The 22,485-nt window shown below is 53.6% G+C and overlaps 10 protein-coding genes across 10 annotated transcripts; 6 read left to right on the top strand and 4 right to left on the bottom strand.

Annotated features, from left to right (window-relative positions):
- Positions 1–796: 796 nt before the first annotated feature.
- MYCGRDRAFT_94995 (uncharacterized protein) lies at positions 797–1,519 on the bottom strand (the record flags this gene model as incomplete). The annotated part of the gene is made up of 1 exon (XM_003850426.1): positions 797–1,519. The coding sequence occupies one exon, from the start codon at positions 1,517–1,519 to the stop codon at positions 797–799; it is 723 nt and encodes a 240-aa protein (XP_003850474.1).
- An 829-nt stretch (positions 1,520–2,348) lies between these two features.
- ERG3 (ERG3, C-5 sterol desaturase) lies at positions 2,349–3,892 on the top strand (the record flags this gene model as incomplete). The annotated part of the gene is made up of 1 exon (XM_003849891.1): positions 2,349–3,892. One exon carries the CDS (start codon positions 2,593–2,595, stop codon positions 3,718–3,720), a length of 1,128 nt encoding a protein of 375 aa, XP_003849939.1.
- A 1,347-nt stretch (positions 3,893–5,239) lies between these two features.
- On the bottom strand, positions 5,240–8,941 carry MYCGRDRAFT_45798 (uncharacterized protein; the record flags this gene model as incomplete). Its single annotated transcript, XM_003850425.1, has 5 exons — positions 5,240–5,656; positions 5,708–5,848; positions 6,050–7,125; positions 7,187–7,282; positions 7,336–8,941. Coding segments are annotated over 5 exons (3,336 nt in total), but the record flags the coding sequence as incomplete, so codon positions are not given.
- A 723-nt stretch (positions 8,942–9,664) lies between these two features.
- On the top strand, positions 9,665–10,560 carry MYCGRDRAFT_100899 (uncharacterized protein; the record flags this gene model as incomplete). The annotated part of the gene is made up of 2 exons (XM_003849892.1): positions 9,665–10,425; positions 10,484–10,560. The coding sequence occupies 2 exons, from the start codon at positions 9,792–9,794 to the stop codon at positions 10,558–10,560; spliced, it is 711 nt and encodes a 236-aa protein (XP_003849940.1).
- On the top strand, positions 10,544–11,324 carry MYCGRDRAFT_74510 (uncharacterized protein; the record flags this gene model as incomplete). Its single annotated transcript, XM_003849893.1, has 2 exons — positions 10,544–10,729; positions 10,789–11,324. The coding sequence occupies 2 exons, from the start codon at positions 10,717–10,719 to the stop codon at positions 11,322–11,324; spliced, it is 549 nt and encodes a 182-aa protein (XP_003849941.1).
- A 905-nt stretch (positions 11,325–12,229) lies between these two features.
- MYCGRDRAFT_46360 (uncharacterized protein) lies at positions 12,230–13,237 on the top strand (the record flags this gene model as incomplete). Its single annotated transcript, XM_003849894.1, has 1 exon — positions 12,230–13,237. The coding sequence occupies one exon, from the start codon at positions 12,230–12,232 to the stop codon at positions 13,235–13,237; it is 1,008 nt and encodes a 335-aa protein (XP_003849942.1).
- A 302-nt stretch (positions 13,238–13,539) lies between these two features.
- On the top strand, positions 13,540–15,209 carry MYCGRDRAFT_94999 (uncharacterized protein; the record flags this gene model as incomplete). Its single annotated transcript, XM_003849895.1, has 4 exons — positions 13,540–13,592; positions 13,643–14,239; positions 14,746–14,986; positions 15,111–15,209. 4 exons carry the CDS (start codon positions 13,540–13,542, stop codon positions 15,207–15,209), a joined length of 990 nt encoding a protein of 329 aa, XP_003849943.1.
- Positions 15,210–15,529: 320 nt separating this feature from the next.
- MYCGRDRAFT_100901 (uncharacterized protein) lies at positions 15,530–17,203 on the bottom strand (the record flags this gene model as incomplete). The annotated part of the gene is made up of 3 exons (XM_003850424.1): positions 15,530–15,598; positions 15,650–15,817; positions 15,893–17,203. The coding sequence occupies 3 exons, from the start codon at positions 17,069–17,071 to the stop codon at positions 15,530–15,532; spliced, it is 1,416 nt and encodes a 471-aa protein (XP_003850472.1).
- Positions 17,204–17,404: 201 nt separating this feature from the next.
- Positions 17,405–19,365, top strand: MYCGRDRAFT_110366 (peptidase M24; the record flags this gene model as incomplete). Its single annotated transcript, XM_003849896.1, has 2 exons — positions 17,405–17,539; positions 17,594–19,365. The coding sequence occupies 2 exons, from the start codon at positions 17,464–17,466 to the stop codon at positions 19,363–19,365; spliced, it is 1,848 nt and encodes a 615-aa protein (XP_003849944.1).
- Positions 19,366–19,722: 357 nt separating this feature from the next.
- MYCGRDRAFT_46601 (uncharacterized protein) lies at positions 19,723–20,706 on the bottom strand (the record flags this gene model as incomplete). The annotated part of the gene is made up of 1 exon (XM_003850423.1): positions 19,723–20,706. The coding sequence occupies one exon, from the start codon at positions 20,704–20,706 to the stop codon at positions 19,723–19,725; it is 984 nt and encodes a 327-aa protein (XP_003850471.1).
- Between the last annotated feature and the right edge of the window lie 1,779 nt (positions 20,707–22,485).

Consider the following 22,485-nt stretch of genomic DNA (forward strand, 5'->3'; position numbering starts at 1 on the left):
AGGGGTGCATATGCCGCTAAGGTAGGGGATTAGATACCGATTGTCGGTATTCGGCGGAGGCAGATATAACATCGATCTATTAGAAGTAGAGTAGTCGTAAGAGTAAGGGCAATAGTAGTAGCAACACCGACGACAATAGTAGATTAGAGCGGATCTATAGCTTTTAAAGAGGTAGTATATATAAGTAATAGAGCGAAACGCGTAAATAATACAATATAAGGTAAGTAGTAGCTAAGACGGTAATATCCGCAAGGCTCTATACTAATAACAGAAGCGTTTACTTACATTGCTGTTATTGCAATAGTAACAGGTGGCTGTTATTAAATAACCGATATTGCTTAATAACCTATTAACAGCCTCTAGGTATACGCACCCTAATCAAAGCGAGTGACCGTTCTCCCTCGCCTTCATGTTGCTCGAAACAGCGCTCGTCGCCCGGAAACTTGCCCGGAAAAGTGCATATGTGTCCTCGCATGGAGACACGTCAACAAGGTCGAGAGCGGAACGGTCGAGCGAGAAACACGGCTGTGAGGAGCGAACTCTGATGTTTGGCCTGCTACAATGATGTCTCTCGTCGCTAACTAGCATTCTGTTGATCCTGCCTGATCAAGGAGGACCACGACAGCAGCATCCATGATACTGCTCAAAATGCACCATTCAAGCCATTGAATTGCAAGCCATGCATTGCATTCTGAGCGGACTGACAGCAGTATCGGATTGGCAAGTTCGCTTCTCCTCGTCCCAAGACCGCCGTCAACCTTCCATCGTCCATCTCCATCCCCCCACCTCCTCGCTCTCAAAACTGCCTCCACCCCTCCCCACCAACCAACTGCTTCTTCGCCGCCTCCCTAATATGCTCACTCGGCTCCACCCAAACCCCCGTCGCATCCACCACCTCTCCAATCCCAAACTTTCCCTCACAAAATCCAAACACATCCCTCCACTCCTTCTCTCCCCTCTCCCTCACCCACCCCTCCCTCTCCCCCTTCTTCAGTCCCTCCAAAAACGCCGCATACCCCTTTCCATCATCCGATCCATCCATCCCCTCCGGCCACACCTTCCCAAAAATTTCCGGCTGCGGCGACTCATCGGCGAGATTCGTATACCACGCCCGCGCGTTCTCGTAGTCGCCTTCGACGCGATGGAGCAGGCCGTGGACCAGCATGGATTCGTAGGCGGGTGGGGACTGCATGTGGCGGAGGAGGAAGTGGGCGGAAGGGAGGTCGTTGTTGAGGATGTGGAGGAGGGATTCGAGAACCGGGTGGAGGGAGAGGGAGGCGATGGCGTGGGAGGATTTGGGGGAGAGGATGGAGGCGGTGGGGAGGCGGGTTAGAGGGGAGGTGTGGGGGTTGTGGAGGGATTGGAGGTGGGATTTGAGGGTGGCGTAGGATTGTTTGGGCTGCTGGACTTGGGCTCGAGGGTTGGAGGCCACGGTGAGGTTTTGCTGATGGGATTGGAGGTGGGACTTGAGGGATTGGTAGGATTGGTTCAGGTCTTGGGTTGGAGGGTTGGAGGCCATAGTGAGGTCTTGCTTGTGGGATAGGTTTGGGGTTGGAGAATAGGACGGGGTGGTGTTCGCCTCAGCTCTCCAGGTTAGGTCCGGGTAAACTTCGTAGTTCGTCTTCCTTCAATTGTAGTTCAGATCCACTCAACTTCTCAGCTTGGTGTAACGATCTGTATGTTTGAAGTGATACTGATGCATGTCAGTTTTTAACGGTTTCAAACTGCCTTGGAGAGTTTGCTAGAGAGTGTCCTGGTAATGGTGACGTCTATGAAGGTTTCAAGTGTCTAGAACGTGTTTACCTTGAGCAAGACCTCACCTCGTCCTTGACCACTGCCATTGCTCTTCTTTTAAACTCGACGTCGCACGAGATATACCCTCCGCTTGTCCGTTGCGATTGTTCATGCGGAGATGGCAGCCAAGCGACGATGCGGCATCGGCATACCACCCCCGACAACTCCGCAGGCCCCGCTCTTTATTGGCCATCTCCACCGAGCGAAATCACACGCGATGCCACAGCATCTGCCCGTCGAATGGGCGAATTCTTCCCGATTCGACCGTCACTCGCGCCCAATTCGAGAACATCGTCCGTCGTCCCACGGGCGGGACATCAAAGCTCCGACGCGACTGCCACGTGATCTTGGCCATGGTCGCGGTCTTCTCCGAGAAATGTCGGCTAGTCTTGATGGGGAAGGTTCAATGCCGATCGATCAGATAAAGAGGGCTGGAATGGGCTAATTCGGCAAGGGACGTCTTCTGGACCCCTTCCCTGACACTGAACTTTCCAAGATCGAACCACTTTTGACGTGCTGTTCTCCACCCAAATTTCAATTTCTGTTGACGAGTTGGGAGCTTCCTGCCGCCACTGCTTTGCTTGAGAGTAGAACTAGGTCTGTGGTTGTTCTTCCATTCCTCTACCTTTCCTCCTCTCCTCTCTCATACACTCCTCCTCCTCCTACATAACTCACTATAGCTCACTCCCGCCAGCATTGGCACGACCCTCCCCCGCGTGGTGAACCCATTGGAAGCCTTCACCTGGATTTACACCTCAATCCCCGCTCTCGGCTGAATCTCCACCACCACCGCCCGCCATGGACGTCGTCCTCGAGGTGTTTGACACGTACCTCTTCGACCGAGTCTACGCGACCCTCCTCCCCATATCGCAGTCCATCACCTTTGACCCGGTCTCCACCCTCGCCGCGTCGCTCAAAACATTCGCCAACCACAACGCGACCTTTGCCCAACACCAGCAACAACAACAACAAGAATACCTCACAAAATCATCATGGCAATACACACCCACGACCGACTCCTTCTCCCTCGAGCCGAGCGAATACGCATACCTCTCCCGCTGGGACCGTGACAACCTCTTCCGTCAATTCGTCTCATTCTTCATCATCTCCTCCGTCTTCGCCAATGTCCTCTACTTCACCTTTGCGACCCTCTCCTACATCTTCATCTTCGACAAGACGACCGTCAACCATCCGAAATACCTCAAGAACCAGATGAAGCTGGAGATTCAACAAGCCATTGCCGCCATCCCCACCATTGCCGTGTTCACCGCCCCATGGTTTGTCGCTGAGGTTCGAGGATACTCCTTCATCTACGACAACCTGTCCGAGGTCAACCACCCGATCGTAACCCACATCTTTGGCAGCTGGTACACGTACCTCCAATTCCCCATCTTCCTCATGTTCACCGACTTCTGCATCTACTGGATCCACCGCGCGCTCCACCACCCGATCCTCTACCGCCGTCTCCACAAGCCGCATCACAAATGGATCATGCCGACTCCCTACGCCTCTCTCGCCTTCCACCCGCTCGACGGATATGCTCAGAGTGTGCCGTACCACCTCTTTCCGTTTCTCTTCCCGCTCCACAAGTTCGCTTACATCGCGCTATTCACATTCATCCAGATCTGGACGGTTATGATTCACGACGGGGAGTACGTCGCCAACTCGCCGATCATCAACGGAGCGGCGTGTCATACGATGCACCACTTGTACTTCAACTACAACTATGGGCAATTCACCACGTTGTGGGACCGTCTGGGAGGCAGCTACAGGAAACCTAATGAAGAGCTGTTCAAGAGGGAGACGAAGACAAGTGATGCCGAGTGGAAGAGGCAGGCGAAGGAGATGGAGAAGATGGTTGTCGAGGTGGAAGGAAAGGACGATCGGAGTTACGAGCCGGATGTCGTGGTGAAGAAGGTGCAATGAACGGATGAAGGAACAGTGACTTGAAGCGAGCGCAAGAGCAAGAGAACAGATGAGGTGGCAGAGGACGATCTTAAGCGAAAATTCTGCTCCAGAGTGCGATCCTTCGACGGACGCAGCAGTCAAGCGACGCAGACGGGTTGTTTTCACAGGCGTTCACATCATGGAAAGGGAGAAGGCCATCTGTGTTTTCCTTTCACGTCCTCGATGACGAGATTTTCAATTACTTTTGAGGCAGCATTTGGCGATTTTTTTTCGACACGAATTGAAAAAAGTGTGCACGTTCAAGCCTTCACTTCTCAAATCCTCGTGTTCTTCCCTTCTTGCTCGCCTGTTCGCCCGTCGATCGTCACATTTTCCTTGATCTTCGGTACATGCATTCTTTCTGGTGAGGATCCTGGGATGTGAGCGAGTGCTCCCGCCGAATCGCAAGACACGGGTGACCGCATCGGAGTGGTCGCCTCTAAGCCTTGTCTGCAGGCACGAGGGCATTCCATCCTCCCAATTATCGGGCCATCGTCCTCAGGGCGGGTTGGAACGAGGAACCCCTTCGTTGCGTTGTGTTCGGGTGCTGTATACGAGAAAACTACGGGGAGACTTGGACGACAGTCAGGCAGCACTTCAAGGAGGAACCACGCACGGCACAGAGATAGTTCTACAACGAAACGCATCCTCAATTGGGAAGCCAGAGATTCCACGACACCATGTGAAACTCACGTTTTATAACGCGCAGAAAAGCAATGCAGCTTCCCGGACTCTTCCTAGTCCTCCTAATCCTCCATCACCGCACAATCCATCCTCCCGTCGTATTCTGCCCATCCTTCCAGCTATGCAACTCGACCGAGAGACTCGTGTCATTCCCCCGGTTCTCGTAGGCGTTCGGTGGGAAAGCAACGTCTCCTCGAGCGAGGTACGTACCTCCCAGCTGAGCGGGTTGGGATCCCGGGTGTGGGGCGCCTGCTGCGTTGATTGCGGGCGGGGGAGGGAGGTTCTTTCGGGTTGGGTTTGAAGGATGCGTTCATTGTTGGGTTTGTGCGGGTACGGGTTTGGGTTTTGGAAAAAGGGTTGGCTTGGGTTGGGCTGGGGGTTGTGGGTTTTGTTGATGGTCGGGACATGTCGTGGAAGGGAGGAGAGTCGGTGTCGTGAAGGTTGTCGATGGTCGCGGTGAATGGGGCGTTGTGCTGCGGAGGGTGGACGCGGTGAATGAGGAAGCCGAGTAGCCGGAGAAGTGTTGTTGGCGTGGACGGAAGAGTGGTGTACGCATGCTTATTTTTATCGATGTACAACTAACGAAAGCGAGTGAGAGAGAGACGAGGAAGTGGATCAGCTCTGGTAGGAGGCACGCTCTGTCTACGATCTTCTGATCTGAGGATCTGATGATTCCATCGATTTCTGATGTCCGAGGCTATTCGATGATTTCTAGGAACATGGTCGTTGGGCATTAGTTTCCTGCTGCGAGGAGTAATCATAGAGGTTTGTTATTACATTTCTCGAGAATGGACTGCTACAGTCCAAATCACCTTCACGTTCTCGCGCTTTCACTCGTAGTCCCCTTTCCCGGAGCAGAGATCGACTCCAAAACTCTCGTAATGTCTCTCGGCCGCACCGGCTTCGTGAGAAACATGTCAATCCCACTAGAATATGCATCTTGTTGAGACTGGTTCGATGCGAGACCAGTGATGGCAACGATGATAGCGGGCTTGACACCGGCCGTCTTTTCAAACGCGCGGATCCGTTGGGCGGCTTCGTAGCCGTCCATGATGGGCATTTGTATATCCAAGAAGATGACATCGGGTTTTGGGGCGTTCGACATGGTTGCGTGAGGAAACTTCGATGCGGCGGATTCGTACGCTTGGGCGGCTTCGAGGCCGTTCGATGCTCCGCGGTAGGGGTGGCTGTATTTCTCGGCGTATGTGGTGAGGAGGCGTAGATTAATGGGCTGGATAAGTTAGCTTTGCTCCTGTGCGGTGATTGGGACATCTGGACTTACATTGTCGTCAACGAGCAGCAACGACAGTTTCTGCTCCGCGACCGCAGCCGCATATGGAGGGATCGGAAGATTACTCATCTGATTGGTCATGCCAGAAGTGGTAGCAGGGTGGTGGGTAAGCTCGGCTCCGCCTGCTTGTGGCTGTACGTTCTCCGAAGCCGCTGCGATGTCTTGTAATGCTTGTCCGAACCCTTTATATCGGAAACTGTCCGTTGGGACAACGCCCTCTGCAAGTATCGGCGCAGAAGATGAGCGCTTCAGCGGACTTTGAGAGACCTTCGACGGCGATTGGGGAACCACAGCTTGCGTATATGCTCGCCGAGAGAGCTGTCGTCGTAACACTCGCCTAGTATGCCCGGCTGTCGCCTGCGGAGACAGCGTTATGGGTGTCTGCGGCCCGGCTGCTCTGATACACTTCTGAAGTGCCGCACAGATCTGAGCTGGGCCAAAGGGCCGTGCAACGAACTCAACTCTTCTGCTGGAGGACAGCTTGATGTGTGACGTTCGAAGACGAGCTGCGGACATAACCGTGTCGCAGAGCACGATCACAGGAACATTGCAATGTTCGGCTTGATCACGATTGATCAAGGCTTGGACGTCCGTCTCGAATGCAATAACGACAGCCGCCGCCTCTGGCGAGACCACTTCTGCGCTCAGTCGGCGGAAGATGCATTGTAGTGCTGCAATTTGTAGTTTTCGCCCCTTTGTAGGTTTGTAAGACCTTGCGCGAGGCGGCTGGAGAATCCCAACTCGCAGTCCAGGAGATACAACATGCATTGGCTCTGCTTGCTTTGGCGTGACGATGTCGAGTGGCATGGATATCGTCATGACAGTTCCCGCGTCCTTTGCGCTTTGCACCTTGATCTGACCACCAGAGGCTTGCAAGATCTTTTTGACGAGCGACATGCCAAGACCGGTGCCATTTGCGAGATCGTTCTCTTGGCTGAAGGCCTTGAATAGCCGCGACTCCATGTACTCTTTGGTCATTCCTATGCCGCTATCGCAAACGGTCAACATGGCAAGTGGAGGCTTGTCCTTCGGCGCCGTCATCCTCAATGAGACCATGACATATCCAGACGTGGTGTACTTCAGAGCATTGCCGATGATGTTGATGCACAGCCGTTTCCAGGCGCCCACAGCGAGATCACACTGTAGGTCTGGTTCCATGTCGATGTCCAAGATGAATTCGACGGTCGGTGTTCCATCTACACGGCAGCAGTGAGAAAAGAAGATCGAGTCGGTCACCTCCTCGGTGATCTTTGCGAGAGACACCACTTCTGTTAGATTCGACCCTCCAGAAGCCAGAGAGCTCTTGGAAAGTAGACCGTTGCCTTCGCGGGCTCCGCCTCTGCGGTCGATGCGTTTAAGCTTCTTGCCAAAGTGGTTGAGCTTCGCGAAGTCGAGAAGATGATCGATGACTGTTTTCCGGTATCAGCAGACGTTCGAGGCATACCAAGATGTCGACCCGAGGGTACACACCGTCCATCAACGTGGCGCTACACCTTTCGATCTGCGAGATCAACGACCAGTCGAGAACTGCTTGATCATGGAGAAAGTCAATGCTTCCAAGAATCCCTTGTCGTCCAATCAGTCCCGCTCGAGAAATGCTGATTCAGACATAGACTTACCGTGCAGAGGAGACCTCAGCTCATGCGATACAGACGAGATGAAATCCGACTTGGCTTGATCTTTCAGGTTCGCTTCGATCCGCGAGACTTTTGCCATGACCACATCCATGAATGCCATCATATACAGTAGTTCCGAGGAGAATTGTCGAATGGGACTAAAGGTGTAGATGATCGCACCAGCGTAGAACTGCTCGCGGACATTATCCCAAATGCTTACAAGACAAATGGTCCGGGCGCCGGGGAAGACTCGCTGAATCGCCCGTGCTTCCCGCATTCTCCTTTTTGATCTTGTCGTCTTGAACGACTGTCGCTTAGTGGGAGAACTGTCGTCGTCGGCGGAGTCAGACGTGAGGTCGCTGCCACTCTCGTCCGATGATATATCGCCATTGGAGTCAAACCTCCAGACCTTCCCCTGGGGATAGTGCCGTAGTAGGCTTCGCAAAGTCTTCTCGGAAATGGCGGAGCCTGAGTTCTTGTCGTTTGAATGACGTTTGGATTGTGCGAGTATACGGCAGTCGATTCTTGTCGGTCTGCTTGTCGGTCTACCATCTTCACTGATAGCACTCTCCGGCTCACTGTCTGAGTAGTATTGCTCTCCCGTCACCGCTCCACCATAGGAGTGGATTGAGGCGTCCAGTATCAAGACGCCGTCGGCCTCGATAGAATCTCGAAGCAGGACAGCCGCTCGCTGAAGGGTGTCTCCGACTCCGCCATCGGACTCGCTTTCGTCCATCAGGGATACCTGCGCGCGAAGAGTTGTCGAAGGAGTGATCAGTCCATTGCGGTCGTTCGGATCAGTCAGTGCTGCTGATGGAAGTGATCTCTGGCGCCCCGTAGAATGGGAAGAGCCACTCGAAATTCCATTCGAGCTGACCTGCCCATCGAAAATGGCACTGCCGAAATAGTCATGAGCGTCTTGGTGTCCTGAATTTGCGGATGACTCGCCAAATCCAAGCACTGGCGATTCCTTGACCATGCTCGGCACTGTAATTCGCCTGGAGCGCTTGTGAGAACCCTCGACCGGAGACTCCTTCACGAATGTGCCCAAGCCCGTGAGCATACGGGTACCCCTTCCAAACTCGGTCCTCGCGCGGAGCATTTCCAGGTGCTCCATAATCGTAGTGCTCATCTCGAGCATGAAATTGATGTCCTTTTGACGAAGACCGTTTCTTGGCTTATCGTCCAGCACACAGTATGCTCCGATTCTCAGGCCGGATGGAGAAGTGATAGGCACTCCTGCATAGAACCGTGCTTTCGGACCTTCCAGAACATAGGGCCGATCGCAAAAGCGAGAGTCTTTTAAATCATTGATGATGTGGATACGGGCGCTATTGTCGTGAAATCGATTTGAGCCATTGTTCTCGGCTGGGATATTCACAGTGTGCTCGCAAACGCTGAGACCACGAGGGATGATGGTTTGTCCAAGCCACAACCCGTCTTCGACATCATGACTATGATCGTCACGAAGGGACAACGTCCTGGTAGCTTCTGCGAGAATGAAGGCATACTCCTGATCAAACATGAACAGTAGGCATCTGCGCGCACCGACCCTCAGTGCGCCGAGCTGGCAGAACGCGGTAAGAGCTGTATCATTCGATGACGCTGGCTTATGGAGCTTCGCTTCCTCATCGTCGAAGAGGTTTGTGAAGGGAAAATCGGCATCGCTGAGGGAGCGAACAGCGTCGTAGTATCTGGTCGAGTTTCAGCGAACGGATACAGACGGGACTTGTCTGCCAAGGACTCCTTTACGTGTAGAATTCTCGTTCCCGTGCCTTTTCATCCTGGAAGCCAGAAGCTGCAGCGGTATTGGTCATTGCGCCAAGTCATAGGGAGGAAGTAGTGGCATGAGTCGCTGGTCTTGAATGTTCTTGATTCACCCCTGGTGGAGTGAAGAGGTGTTACGAGACACTCTGGGGCGAATTACGATGACGCCCCGGCTCCGGAGTCAGGGCCGATGCATGCACCCATGTCTCTCAGCTCATAATTTCATCCATTGCCCTGCTTTTCTAAAAGTGTGGTGATGCCTGTGCCCCTGTACGCCTGCTGAAGGAGGGAACCCTTCTTATTGTGAAATGAACACAATTCGGCAAGCCCGGCATTCTGAAGCAATCGCGCCGTTGACACGTTCGCTTCGCATAGTCCAATAGACCTCTGTTAGATGCAGCTTTTCATGATGACATTCGGCAGGATATCGCTGAAGAAGACAGACAATCAGGAGACGTTGTGAAGTCAATCGAAGCATGAAGTTCACTTGTTAGCGTGCAACGCCAGTAGTTCTAGTTCAAGCCCCCACAGCTTCGTAGATCGCGAGCATCAGCCTCAGGGTCAACTTCCATTGTCTTCAGGTCGGACATGACATCGTCTGTGTTGCGACTCCTCTCGGTTCATACGGCAACGCACTCGACCGGACGGTGAACCTATTGCGCAGAGAGGCCACAGTCATCGACATCAGCACCATGTCCGACGATCCTTTCCTAGCGGCTCAGAGCGATGTTCTGTCCCTCCTCCAACAATCTCGACCACTCCTCTCTTCCTACCTCCGAATCCGATCGTCAGCGTCGAGCTCTAATTCTCCAGAACTCGCCGAAGCTCGATCCGAACTCGAAAGCACCCTCACGGATATAAGCACTGATCTCGAAGATCTCGTCGAGAGTGTCCGCGCTGTTGAAGGCGATCCCTATAAATATGGACTTGATGTCGCAGAAGTTGGGCGGAGGCGGAAGCTTGTGGCCGACGTTGGTCGAGAAGTGGAGGAGATGCGGCAGAAGCTGAACGAGACTGTGATCGCGGCAGACCGTAAAGCTGCGCTGGCACATCCAGATGCCTTTGCTACAGACCCTGGCGAGGATGAGGACGACTACGGCGCGTGGGAAGAGCAGCGACAGATGGAGATGATGCATGAGCAAGACGAGGCTCTCGATGGCGTCTTCCAGACAGTGGGCAATCTGCGTGCACAGGCAGATACGATGGGACGAGAACTGGAAGAGCAGGCAGAAATGCTCGAGGATACGGAGAACATCACAGATCGAGTGGGATCCAAGCTTGGAGTTGGCATGAAGAAGATCAGATATGTCATTGAGAAGAATGAGGGTGAGTGGATTAGACGGATTCGATGCGATGGCGATGCCGCGGCTAACAATACTGGCAGACAAATACTCCAGCTGCTGCATCTCGATGCTGATCATTGTCCTCATCATCCTGCTAATGTTCGTACTATTCCTTTGAGCTTGCCATAATGCTGCGTGAGGCATCGAGCATCGGATATGGCCGGCTACAAGCTTGTATCCGAGTTATCCGAAGTCCTGGCGCATCTTCAAACTCCCCGCATTGAGTTGAACACCGCAACAACGGCCACCACAGAGCATCGCCATACCACTCGACATGATGGACGATCGTAAGTTTGACCAAATTACAGCCGTCTCGCCTTCCAACCTGACACATCTCTCACTTCAGGCTCGCATCCGCTGTTGCAACAGACACCTCTTAGCGTGAACCCATTCATCGACCTACCCAAGGCGCCAACGCTTCCTCACAACTACGCCACGATACCCTCGACAATACCTCCTTCCATCCTCAATGCCGCACCCGCGCCGTCGAATCCCGAGCTTCCGGCATACGTCACATCAGCATCAGGCAGCTTCGCCGCACATCCTCAGACCATCATCGCCCAGAACAAGGCACTACTGGAACAGCTCGAGAAGCAAAAGGTCGATGGGCAGCGAGAGGTTGAGGAGTGGGAGCGGAGGATCAAGGAGCTCGAATTAGCAGAGAAGAGAAGGAAAGCGCCTGGATACTTGGACTCCGATGTGCGGGTGCTCGAGCCTCAACCTGCGAAGCCGAGCCATGTAGCTGAGATGGGCGACACCGCAAACCAAGTATCGCAACCTCAGAACCTCATGGACGATCCTGAGCCGACCAAACAGGACCGGAGTGTGGATGATCTGGGAGATGCTATGGATCGGGCATTTGGTAGGAGCGAGATGGGTTGAGATACTGCACGCGACGCAGCCAGTCCTTCAGCTTCAAGCAGACTTGTGCGAGCAGTCGGCCGGATTGCTCAAGAGTCAATCACGATAGCCAATCTTGATAGTCATCGAGGCTCTGCAGCTATGGCATCCGGGGCAGTGTCGCCAGCGACACTGCCGTTGATAAAGCAAGCTTCTGGCGAGCAGCGACGAGCTTCTTGCGTAGTAACCTGCAGGCCGGGATGGTATGGGCGTCATGAGATGGGTTTCTGCTCCGCCCAAGGAACAGCAGCTTGCACGATCCCGCCATAAACAGCGAATGTTGGGTCCGGAAGACGAGACGAACATGCGGACTGGAGCTCTAATGACTCGCAATGTGTACGCATCTCGGATGCGTCTCATTGATCGTTTTCAGGAAATGCACTCAGAAATGGTGTACCTCTTGAGATCTGCTACCGCGTGGAGGATCGAGATGGAATCTCACGGAGGTGGGAAAAGCTGTTCGCAGGCCGATTGTATTTTCGCACCGTCAAGTCCATATTGGCTTTCCGTAGAATTGCAGCCGGATTCCAAACCCTCATGGATCTCAGCATAACAATATCTTCTAGACTTCTCGTCTGTAGTGCTCAACAACATTCCAAAGACCTCATCTCCACAATATCCAGGTTCGGACCTCGCTCCACTTCAGCCGCTGGACCGCCAAGCTCGGATCAAACCTAAGATCGTCACGACCCTCAACGACCCGTCATCCACGTCTCATACTCCTTCAAGCCTCATCGCTCAAGCGTGCCATTCGCCGCGTCGCCTATGCCATGAGGCTTGCGACAGTCGCATCGCGGTAGGTCAGTGCTTTTCCCTTTCCTCTCTCCTCTTTCCTCCAGCCTTTCACTCCTCGAAAGCACCAATACATCCTCAAGATGTCGACAACAATGGCGTCCCAATCGAGCCCAGACGCGGGCCATACGCCTTCGATCAAAACTACCTATCGCCAGGACAGATCGCCGTTGATGGCCATACTCCAGAGCTGCTTGAAACCATTCAACACAAAGCTCGTTGCCCCGAAGAAAGAGTTCCCAGCCGGGTCGCCTAAGCTAGAACCTCCAAGCAAATCTCGGAAAAAGTTGGATGTCACAGAGCGGAAAGTGGAAGATATATGGCTTTACGACTTTCGGCGGAAAGAGCCACTGCATTCATCGAAGCATGAGTCTGGAGCGAAGAAGACTTCGAAGAGACTATACTACTTCGCCGGCGGAGGCTGGCAGGCGCCCGCTTCTTCACAACATTGGAGTCTGGTTACGGAGATGGCATTACAGCTGCCCGACTTCATCGTTACGCTCGTCAGCTATCCCCTGGCGCCGAATAGTCCCGCACCCGTCGCCTTGCCTCAAATCATGCATCTGTACAAAGCCCTTCTGGCTTCAGCGCAAGAAGCCAACGAAGAAGTCATATTCGCTGGAGACTCCGCTGGCGGCAACATCGTGCTGAGTCTGGTCGTCAACTCACTACTCGCGAATCCAGATGCTCTATGTCCCAAAGCTATAATGGCGATCTGTCCATCCACCGACCTGCGACGAAGCAACCCAGAGATGAAAGAGATCGAGAAGAACGATCCGCTCTTGCGAATGCCATTCGTGGTATCCTCAGCGAATGCGTGGCGAGGAGCATGGGATGCCAGTGACGTCCGCGTATCCCCACTATTGGCAGATTTTGGACCATTGTCGAGGAGGGATGTGAAGATTCATGGCGTGACCGGAACGTATGATATCTTGTCTCCGGATGCGGCGCTGCTTAGGGAGAAGTGTAATTCACTGGGCATCAAGGGAGAGTGGTTGCAGTGGGATAAACAGACGCATTGTTTTCCGCTCATGTTTCCGTATGGCTTGTCGGAGGCGAAGGAGGCGAAGGATTGGATTCTGGATGTCATAAAGCGATCTTAGGGGTATCTTCTGGTTACAGAGTCATTTTGAGGTACGCCGTGGAGGCTACGTTGCATGCGGAGAGTCTATCATTCGAGAACATTACGAAGGTAAAGAGGAAGGACTGTCTCGTCATCGCCTGCACGATGCCGTCGCATGGGTCACTTCGTTTGTCGTGGTGCGTCATCTGTAAAGAAATTCACGTGTCACACGCATTCACTCGCTGATCGCCATTAGGTCCATATCAACTTCTCGCGAGCTCAAATTTTCAACACTCTTCAATCAACAACTCACAACACCGCACGCGCTATCATTGTCGCGCCATGGCTACCATCGATGCTGCGGAGCGAGCAAGACTCATCAAGCTCGGCAATCTGTTCGTATCATCTTCACTTTTAGCCACGAAATCTACTGACCAAGCTGAAGCGCAATGAACGAGTCGGAGAGGGCTGCAGCGATCTTGCTCAAGCAAAAGAATCTACCGATAACGAAATCGACCATCGCGGCGGTCGACATCCTCACGCCTGCAGCGCAGAAGCTGCTGGTCTTAAGTGAGCTACTCGGCGTCGACGGCCAAATATTCGGTCAGGAGGGCGAGCGCGTCCTACGAGATGGTCTACAATTCATGTCTGGCCTGATTGCCATATTCAGAGCCTCCCTCGAATTGCTGGTCAAGATGTATGAAAGCCGAGACGAGCAGACGGCGGCTAAGATCACGGCGGCAAGCGAGAGCATTCGTTTGGGAGGCATGCTCTCTAAGGAGTCTCTGACTTCGATTCGCGAGATCGACACATGGATCGTTGAGGAATTTTTGGCGTTGCCGTTGGCGGAAGGGGAGAAAAAGACCAATTGCACATTCTGCGGCGCGCGGTCCACCGAATACAGAAAGCTGCTTACCTGCGGTCGCTGCAAGGGTGCCCTATACTGCGACAAGGTGTGCCAAACATTGCATTTCAAGAAGGGACACAAGGCAGAATGCACGGCGAAGGCGAAAGAGGGCAAAGAAGCGGATGTTAATGCTGTGTAAGAACGCTGCGAAGTGGGCCGATCTCGAATTGCCAGGATTGAAAGAGCATGGCGGAAGATCTCGCCGGGATGGACATATCCTGACTTGAGAAAAACGGTTTAGAGGCAGCGTGGTGTCAGGTCAGGCTCTGCTGAGATTGTGGTCAAGCTTGAGCTGATCATGAGACCAAATGATACCGAGTTGTCAGCTTGTCTCTTCGCTCGCTACGACACTTGGAACGTTCCTGTCGGGGCCCGTCGTCGCCGTTGCTGTCGAGAATCTGGTAGCAAACAGTTCCTTTGTTAAGACGTAGCAATCAGACACCTTACGCATTCCTGAAAAGCTCAACATCTGCAGTCTTTCTACTACCGACGTTCTACATTCCACCTACCATCATCTGTACTTGAAGTTCCCGCGCAATGGCAACTATGGATGCTGCAGAGCGAGCAAGGCTTGTCAAGCTTGGAAACCTGTCTGCAATCCCCCTGGCTGTGACCTTCGAACCATACTGACATAGACGTAGCGCTACGAACAGGTGGGAGCGGGATCGAACGACCATGCCAGTGGATGGAGTGATACCCGACAGAATCGCGGCCAACACGATCATCACAAACGTTCACAAGCTCATGGTCGTCGGTAAGCTGATAGGCGGGGACGACGGCAAGGAGTTCATCAGAAGAGGCGAGCGCATCATTCACCAATATCTACGTGTGCTTCCCCACAGTCTCTCCGCGATGAGAGAATCCGCAGATATCAGCATCACGGTCTACAGAATGCGCCAGGGATTGATGACCGCTGGAGTCGATGCGGCTACGTTCATCGCCACTACGTTGCAGTCGTATCCGGCACACGATGCTCACCTCCGCGAGCTCACCGTATGGAATACAGAAGAGCTGTCAGCGCTACCACTCTCGGCCGAAGAGAGGAGGACCAAGCGCAACTGCACGTTCTGCGGCGCGAGGTCTGCTCAGGACAGAGTACTTCTGACCTGCGGTCGCTGCAGGGTTGCACTTTACTGCGATGAAATCTGCCAGAGAATGGATTGGAGGAGGGGGCATAGGACGAGTTGCGTGGTGAGCGAGAGCGAGAACGGGACTGCGAATGGAGTCTCCGCTTGAGGGTTCTTTCACGACCAAAGGCACGGGGCTGCGGAGGCAAGGCGATCTTCGACCGTACTTAGAATGAGGTTCAGCAGATACGATGGTAAAACACTGATTTGGCGAACTGACTCCATTTTTGTTCTGCACAAAAGCAGCTCTTCCTTGCGTTCATTTCCGATGAAAGCGTACGCAAGACCCTTAGACCACTCACGTCCTGTAGTCACCATTGATCGTGACGTACTCGTGGCTGAAATCGCATGTCCAGAAGACTGCTTCCTTGACGGTTCTTGGCGCTCGCTTCCTTCCTTCCGCATCTTGCTCTTCCACTTCCGGTGGACCATCTTCCAGTCTCACCAGTATCTCGAGATCTTCCATCTCCAAGATCTGCTTCGCACGCACCTCGTCGACTTCTTGCGGCTCCCCACGCACCAGCAGTCTCAGCTCTTCACTGCCATCGCTCGGAATAAAGCTTACACTCGTGCGCGATGGTTCGACCTGAGCTGATGCCTTTTTGCCGCGCAAAATAGGAATCCTGCCATTCTTCTCTGTTTGACTCGCCTCTTTCCCGACTAGCCTGTCAGCATTTATTGTTGTGCTGGACATGATCCCGGGGGCATATCCGACAGCGCATAGGATCCGACCCCAATTGGCATCTTTGCCGTAGAGTGCAGTCTTGACCAACGACGAGCAGGCAACGCTCACGGCCGCGCGTTTGGCGGCTTTGTAATTTATGTCGCTTCGTACGCGGATAGTGACGAATTTGGTGGCGCCTTCGCCGTCTCGAACCACCAATTGTGCGAGTTCCGTCAAGAAGTCATCCAAGACGGCTTGAAAAGCAATGACATCGGCATTCTTGGACTGCTTGCCGTGTATCAAAGGCTGAAAATCAGCTGGCGCTGCTGCGCCATTGGCGAAGAACGTGAGAGTATCGTTGGTGGAAGTGTCTCCATCGATCGAGATGCAGTTGAAAGACTTGTTCGTGCCGGAGGTGAGGAACTTGTGCACGGACTGTGGATCGATGGCGACGTCTGTACAGACGGTAGCTAGCAGCGTAGCCATGTTTGGGTGAATCATACCAGCACCTTTGGTCATGCCAGCGATGCTGTAAGTTGTTTCCGGATGACTGGGAAGAGTAAAGGTCCGCGATATGAGCTTGGGGAACGTGTCGGTGGTGCAGATGGCCTGGGCTGCGGCAAGCCAGTGCTCGTGGGTGGATCCCAACGACTCGTGAAGCTTGGGAATGGCAGATGTAATTTTGTCAATGGGCAGTCTCTGGCCGATGACTCCGGTGCTCATCACGAGAGTTCGCAGTGACTCGGGATTATCGTGTCCAAAGCAGCGATCAGTCGCCGCAGCCATGGCTCGAGCATGGTCATTCCCAAGGCCTCCAGTCACGGCGTTGGCACATCCAGAGTTGACCACGACACCGCGAATGTCGGAGCCTTTCTTTTCCGCGAGGATTCCTTGAGACACCTTCACGGGAGCGGCTTTGAACACATTTTGCGTGAAGACGGCTCCTGCGACGCATGGCTTCTCCGAGACGATCAGTGCGAGATCATCGTATTTGGTGTTGCTGGCTTTCACGCCTGCAAAAGCGCTGCCAGCGAGGAAGCCCTTCGGATAGGTCCCAGATGCCGGCACGTACTTCTGCTTGGCCGCAGGAATCGCACGGTCTGCAGGCGCAGAATAAGATCGTATTTGAGATGCAATGGCCAATGCCCGCTTGATTGTGATGTTTTTGGGCGCCATGACTGCGCTGAAGTCCGAGATGCGAAAGGTCCGTGGGATGAAGTCTCGTTGCAGGGTGTATTCCTCTTGATAAGTGCTTAGACGGCTGGCATGGCTTCCAATGGCATGCAATGGCAAGTCTCTGTACTCTGATCGATGTGACTCAAGATTCCTCGAAGTGAGGTGTGACACGGTTTTGATACCGGCTATTTAGACCCTTGAGACCGGATGTCCAGCTTCCACTTTACCCGGGTCCGGCTTGAACAACCCACCTCTACCTTCCTCATACGGAAGCTCTTGCATGCACACTCGATCGTCTCTACATGCTCGCCAACATATTCCGTGTGTCGCGTAATTCGACGACCAGACTTCGCAACTTCTCCACTTCACTCCGAGCTTGCAGACCGGTCGAGATGGCCAAAGTCGATACTACTGACAGGCTCAATCGGCTTCGGAAGCTGATGAGCCAGCACAAGGTAGATATCTACAGTAGGATTTGGCTTTCACCGCAGAGACACGACAGCTGATTGACACTCCTCTCAGTCGTGCCATCTGAGGATGCTCATTCGTCCGAATACATAGCTGCCACCGATGCCCGACGAGAGTTCATTTCTGGCTTCACGGGATCTGCTGGTACGGCAATCGTATCGCTCGACAAGGCTGCTCTCGCCACGGATGGACGATATTTCAATCAGGCCGGTCAGCAGCTGGATGATAATTGGGAGTTGTTGAAGCAAGGCTTGCAAGACGTTCCAACATGGCAGGAATGGACAATCGATCAGGCTGAGGGAGGCAAGACTGTTGGTGTAGATCCGACGGTTCTGACGGCACCTGAAGGTCGGAAACTCGGCGAGAAGATCAAGAAGAAGGGCGGTAAAGAGCTGGTAGCGATCGCAGAAAACCTGGTCGACCAGGTATGGGGCAAAGACAAGCCGGCGCGACCCAACGAACCCGTTAGAGTGCTGGGGACCGAATATGCTGGCAAGCCGTTTCAAGAGAAGATCGAAGAACTGCGGAAGGAGCTCGAGAAGAAGAAAGCCGCGGCGTTTGTTGTGAGCATGCTGGATGAGATTGCATGGCTGTTCAATCTTCGGGGCAACGACATCCCGTACAACCCGGTCTTCTTCTCCTATGCTGTGATCACGCCCGAGGAGGTGACGCTATACATTGACGAGACGAAGCTACCGGGGGATGCCAAAACGCATCTTGAAGGGGTAAACATCCGTCCATACGAAAGCATATTCTCGGACATCACTGCTTTGGCTGCATCAGAGCCATCAACGAACGGCTCGACAAAGTCCAAGCGGAAGTATCTGCTCTCCACCAAGGCCTCATGGGCACTCTCCCGCTCGCTGGGCGGCGAGGAAAACGTCGACGAAGCTCGATCGCCAATCGCAGATGCCAAAGCCATCAAGAACGCAACAGAGCTGGACGGCATGCGCAATTGCCACATTCGCGACGGCGCAGCTCTGAGCGAATACTTCGCATGGCTCGAGAACGAGCTTGTCGCGAAGCAAAACACCACTCTGGACGAAGTCGCCGGCGCCGACAAGCTTGAACAGATCCGAAGCAAGCACGACAAGTTCGTCGGCCTGTCCTTTGACACAATCTCCTCAACAGGCGCGAATGCCGCTGTGATCCATTACAGTCCTCAGCCTGGTAGCTGCAGCATCATAGACAAGGACAAAATCTACCTCTGCGACTCGGGTGCTCAATTCCTCGACGGCACAACCGATACCACCCGCACGCTACACTTCGGCACACCCACAGATCAAGAACGCGAAGCATACACCCTCGTGCTGAAAGGTCACATCGGTCTCGAACTGGCGGTCTTCCCCAAAGGCACCTCTGGCTTCGCTCTCGACACTCTCGCTCGGCAACATCTCTGGCAATACGGGTTGGAATACCGCCACGGTACCGGCCATGGCGTCGGCTCATTCCTCAACGTCCACGAAGGTCCCATCGGCATCGGCACGCGAATCCAGTACTCAGAAGTACCACTGTCAGTAGGCAACGTCATCTCCAACGAGCCGGGCTACTACGAAGACGACAATTTCGGAATTCGAATCGAGAATATCGTCATGGTGAAGGAGGTCAAGACGAAGTACAGATTCGGAGACAAGCCGTACTTTGGATTCGAACATGTGACGATGGTGCCGATGTGTAGGAAGTTGGTGAATGTGGAGCTGTTGAGTGAGAAGGAGAGGGAGTGGTTGAATGCGTATCATGCGGAGGTTTTGGCGAAGACTGCGCCGTTCTTCAAAGAGGATGAGTTGACGAGGAAGTGGTTGGAGAGGGAGTGTCAGCCGTATTAAATACGCATAAGGGTCGAAGATGCCTGATGTCGTCTCTACTTTGGCACTGAGATGCTCCAAGGACTTGGGGACGACTCGTAATTGACGGGTCGACTCTTGGACAAGCTCATATTGAATGCACCGCCTGGCCGCAGCTAGCAACATGCTGTTGGTCTGAGCTTCCTAGCGACGAACACGGGTAGTCGACAAATTGGGGAGGAGCGAAGGCGTGCATAAATGTCCATGAATTCGAAATATCAACAACGCTAAATGATGAGTCCCGACACAGATTTTGCCCTCCAGATTCCAAACGCCGCCATGTCTATCGAGACAAATGTCTCACAGATATCCAAGTACATGTATTCCACATCCTGCCTCTCAAGTGCTGTGCTCCACAGGCTGTGTAGCAACCAAATGCGTGTGACTCGGCGCCAATACAATATCCAACTCCAGCTCCCTCGTCGCCGGGCCGCCCTTGCCCTTGTTCTCCGGCATGTTCTTCGGCAGCTCTTTCAACGGAACAAAGTCGACGACCAAATCGTCCTTGACGGCGAAAACGGTATCGGTCTCCAACCAAGGGTCGTCTTTCGGATAGATTTGCGTGACGCAAGGCTTGTAGCCCTCCTTGGTGATCATCAAGTGGATGTGAGCGGGACGCATAGGGTGGCGGTCGACAGCGGTGAGGAGTTGGTGCGAAGGACCATCGGTGGGGAGGGAGTAGGCGGTTGGTCGGAGGCAGTAGAGACGGTACTCGCCGTTCTCGTCGGTCTTGAATTTCCCGCGAAGGTTGTTGTTGGACTGGTTCTCCGGGTCTTGGAAGTCGTATTTGCCGTTCGAAGATGCTTGCCACATGTCAAAGGTGGTGTCTGGGATGGGCTGGTGGGTCTGCATGTCGCGGATGATGCCGTGCATGTATGTGACCACGCCATCTTTCGGCTCGTCTTGGATGATCGAGTCGCCGAGTTCTCTCCACGGAGCATTGGGTGACCAGAAGGGACCGAGGATGGCGGCGGATGTGGGAGCGTAGTTGGGATCGTCCATCTGGACGTAGTTGGCGATTTCAGTAACGAGAGATTCGAGACCGACAATATCGGAGAGGCGGTGCATTTCGTTACGCTTGCCATCTGATTCGGCCCAGATCTTGCCCGTCTCGTTGAGGAACTTGACGCCTGCGAGCCATTCTTCGGGTGTGAGGTCGACTTCGCGGGCGAAGTCGTGGATGTGTCGAACGAGGCCGCAGAAGATTTGCATCATGCGAGGGCTGGTTTTGGGACCGCATGTTCCGATGACTTTGGCTGTGAAGTCGGGGTCGTATTGACGGCCTGAGCCCTGCTGGGCTTTTGGTGCTCCGTTGGTGGCCATTGTGTATTGATATGAGGATAAGAATAGAGGGTAGGTTGCGGACGGAGTCCTTCGTTCCTGTTGCTGGTAGAGTAGTAGTAGTATCGAGGGGCGAATGGAGGAAGAGGATAGCAAGACAAGAAACAACACCTACGCTGGTAGAGGGACAGAGCAGTTTATGTCTTCCGATCTACCCATGGGTAACTTTTCCACGCCGCCGGACGGCAGTTCAGACGGGCAAGCTCCAGGTGGTCGTCCTGGATGACGACCGGCAAGGCATGGCGGCTCGATGGCATCCAGGCGCGATTGGCAAATCAGAATTGCCGTTTACAGCGCGTCAGCAAGCTATCGTGGCTGCGGGGTTTCGCGGTGAGTGAATCTTTGGCCGTCGAGAAGCAGGGCTCGGCCGGACAGGGGGAGATTCATGTACCGATCGGATAAAGACTCTTCCAAGATCACGTGGTCGTCTGAGAGTCGGACGACACTTCTCCTTTCTCTCCTTGCCGTCAGCACAACACAAACATCCACCTCACAGAGTGAATGACTTTGTATGCTAACAAAATCTCGCATACATGACAACATTGGCGCGACACGAAAGACTTGGATATGACTGGAATGGCCGGTCATGCCGGCTGCTTGCCTGCAGACACAGAACGGCCTCTGTTTCTTTCTTCTCGCAGCCATCTTGCTCCATGGAGGGCCGATGGCTGCTAGACAAGTCCAGTCGGTTTGCGTGCGAACAAAAAGCCCTGACTTGCCTGCTAACACAAACTCAATATGCTAACAAAAACTCGCACTGCAAGACAATGCCTCGCAAACGTGGTCTACAGTTCAAAGTCCTCGCGTTCGCCTTCCAGCAATGTAAGTAAGTTTACTCTTGTCGTTGCTCTCCTTTTCAACCGCGTCTTCACTCTCTTACGCCAAACGATTCGTCTACTGCTATGGCAGATCCTGTCACAGGCCTTGCCGCTGTCGCAGCGGCGTCAAGCATCATACAAGTCATCCATTTCTCCGCCTCGTGCATTGCAGAAATCACAAAACCCTGGGCATCAGATGAACTTGGCTTGCAGGAGAACATCACGCTCGAACAGTGGGTCGACCAACAGCACACTTTCGCGGACAGCCTCATCACATCCCACCACGATCCAAGTCGTCCACCCTCCGCCGAACAGATCAACGTCGAGAGTATCGCGAAGGAATTGAGGAAGGAGGCGCAGGTTCTTCTCGATGTCCTGCGCAGCGTGAAAGTACAGGAAGGCTTAGTTGGGTTGGAACGGGAGTGGAGAGTGTGTGTCCAGACGATCAAGGCTTTCAAAAAGCGAAAGACCATTGAAGCTCATCAAATGCGCCTGCAGGAAATCCATGTCTGGCTCACCAACGTACTGTTGCAAATTATCAAAAATGAGGCGACAGAGTGGTCCAAGGAATTGAACTTGACTCTAAAGCCAGCTCTCGAGAGATTATTGCATGCTGTTGAGCAAATTGAGGTGAAGAATGCAAGGAGCGTTGTTGAGTCACAGCGAACACTCTTGCAGGCCGCCAAAGAACATGCTTCGAGGCTTGAACAACAGATTGAGGAAGGCTTTGCAGATCTCAAACGGCGAGAGGAGACCCGCGCTGAAGCAGAACGTGACGCAGCTAAGACCACGAGAATCATCGGCAGCCTTTACAACCCTGAAATGAGTATGCGCCGAAACGCAATCTTGCCCGCCCATGCTCACACGTTCGAATGGATTTTCGAAGACGACTCATCCCCGTTCCGCAAGTGGTTGGCATCGGGCTCCGGTACCTTCTGGATCA

The sequence above is a fragment of the Zymoseptoria tritici genome, chromosome 8, assembly GCF_000219625.1.
Source record: "Zymoseptoria tritici IPO323 chromosome 8, whole genome shotgun sequence".
Lineage (NCBI taxonomy): Eukaryota > Fungi > Ascomycota > Dothideomycetes > Mycosphaerellales > Mycosphaerellaceae > Zymoseptoria > Zymoseptoria tritici.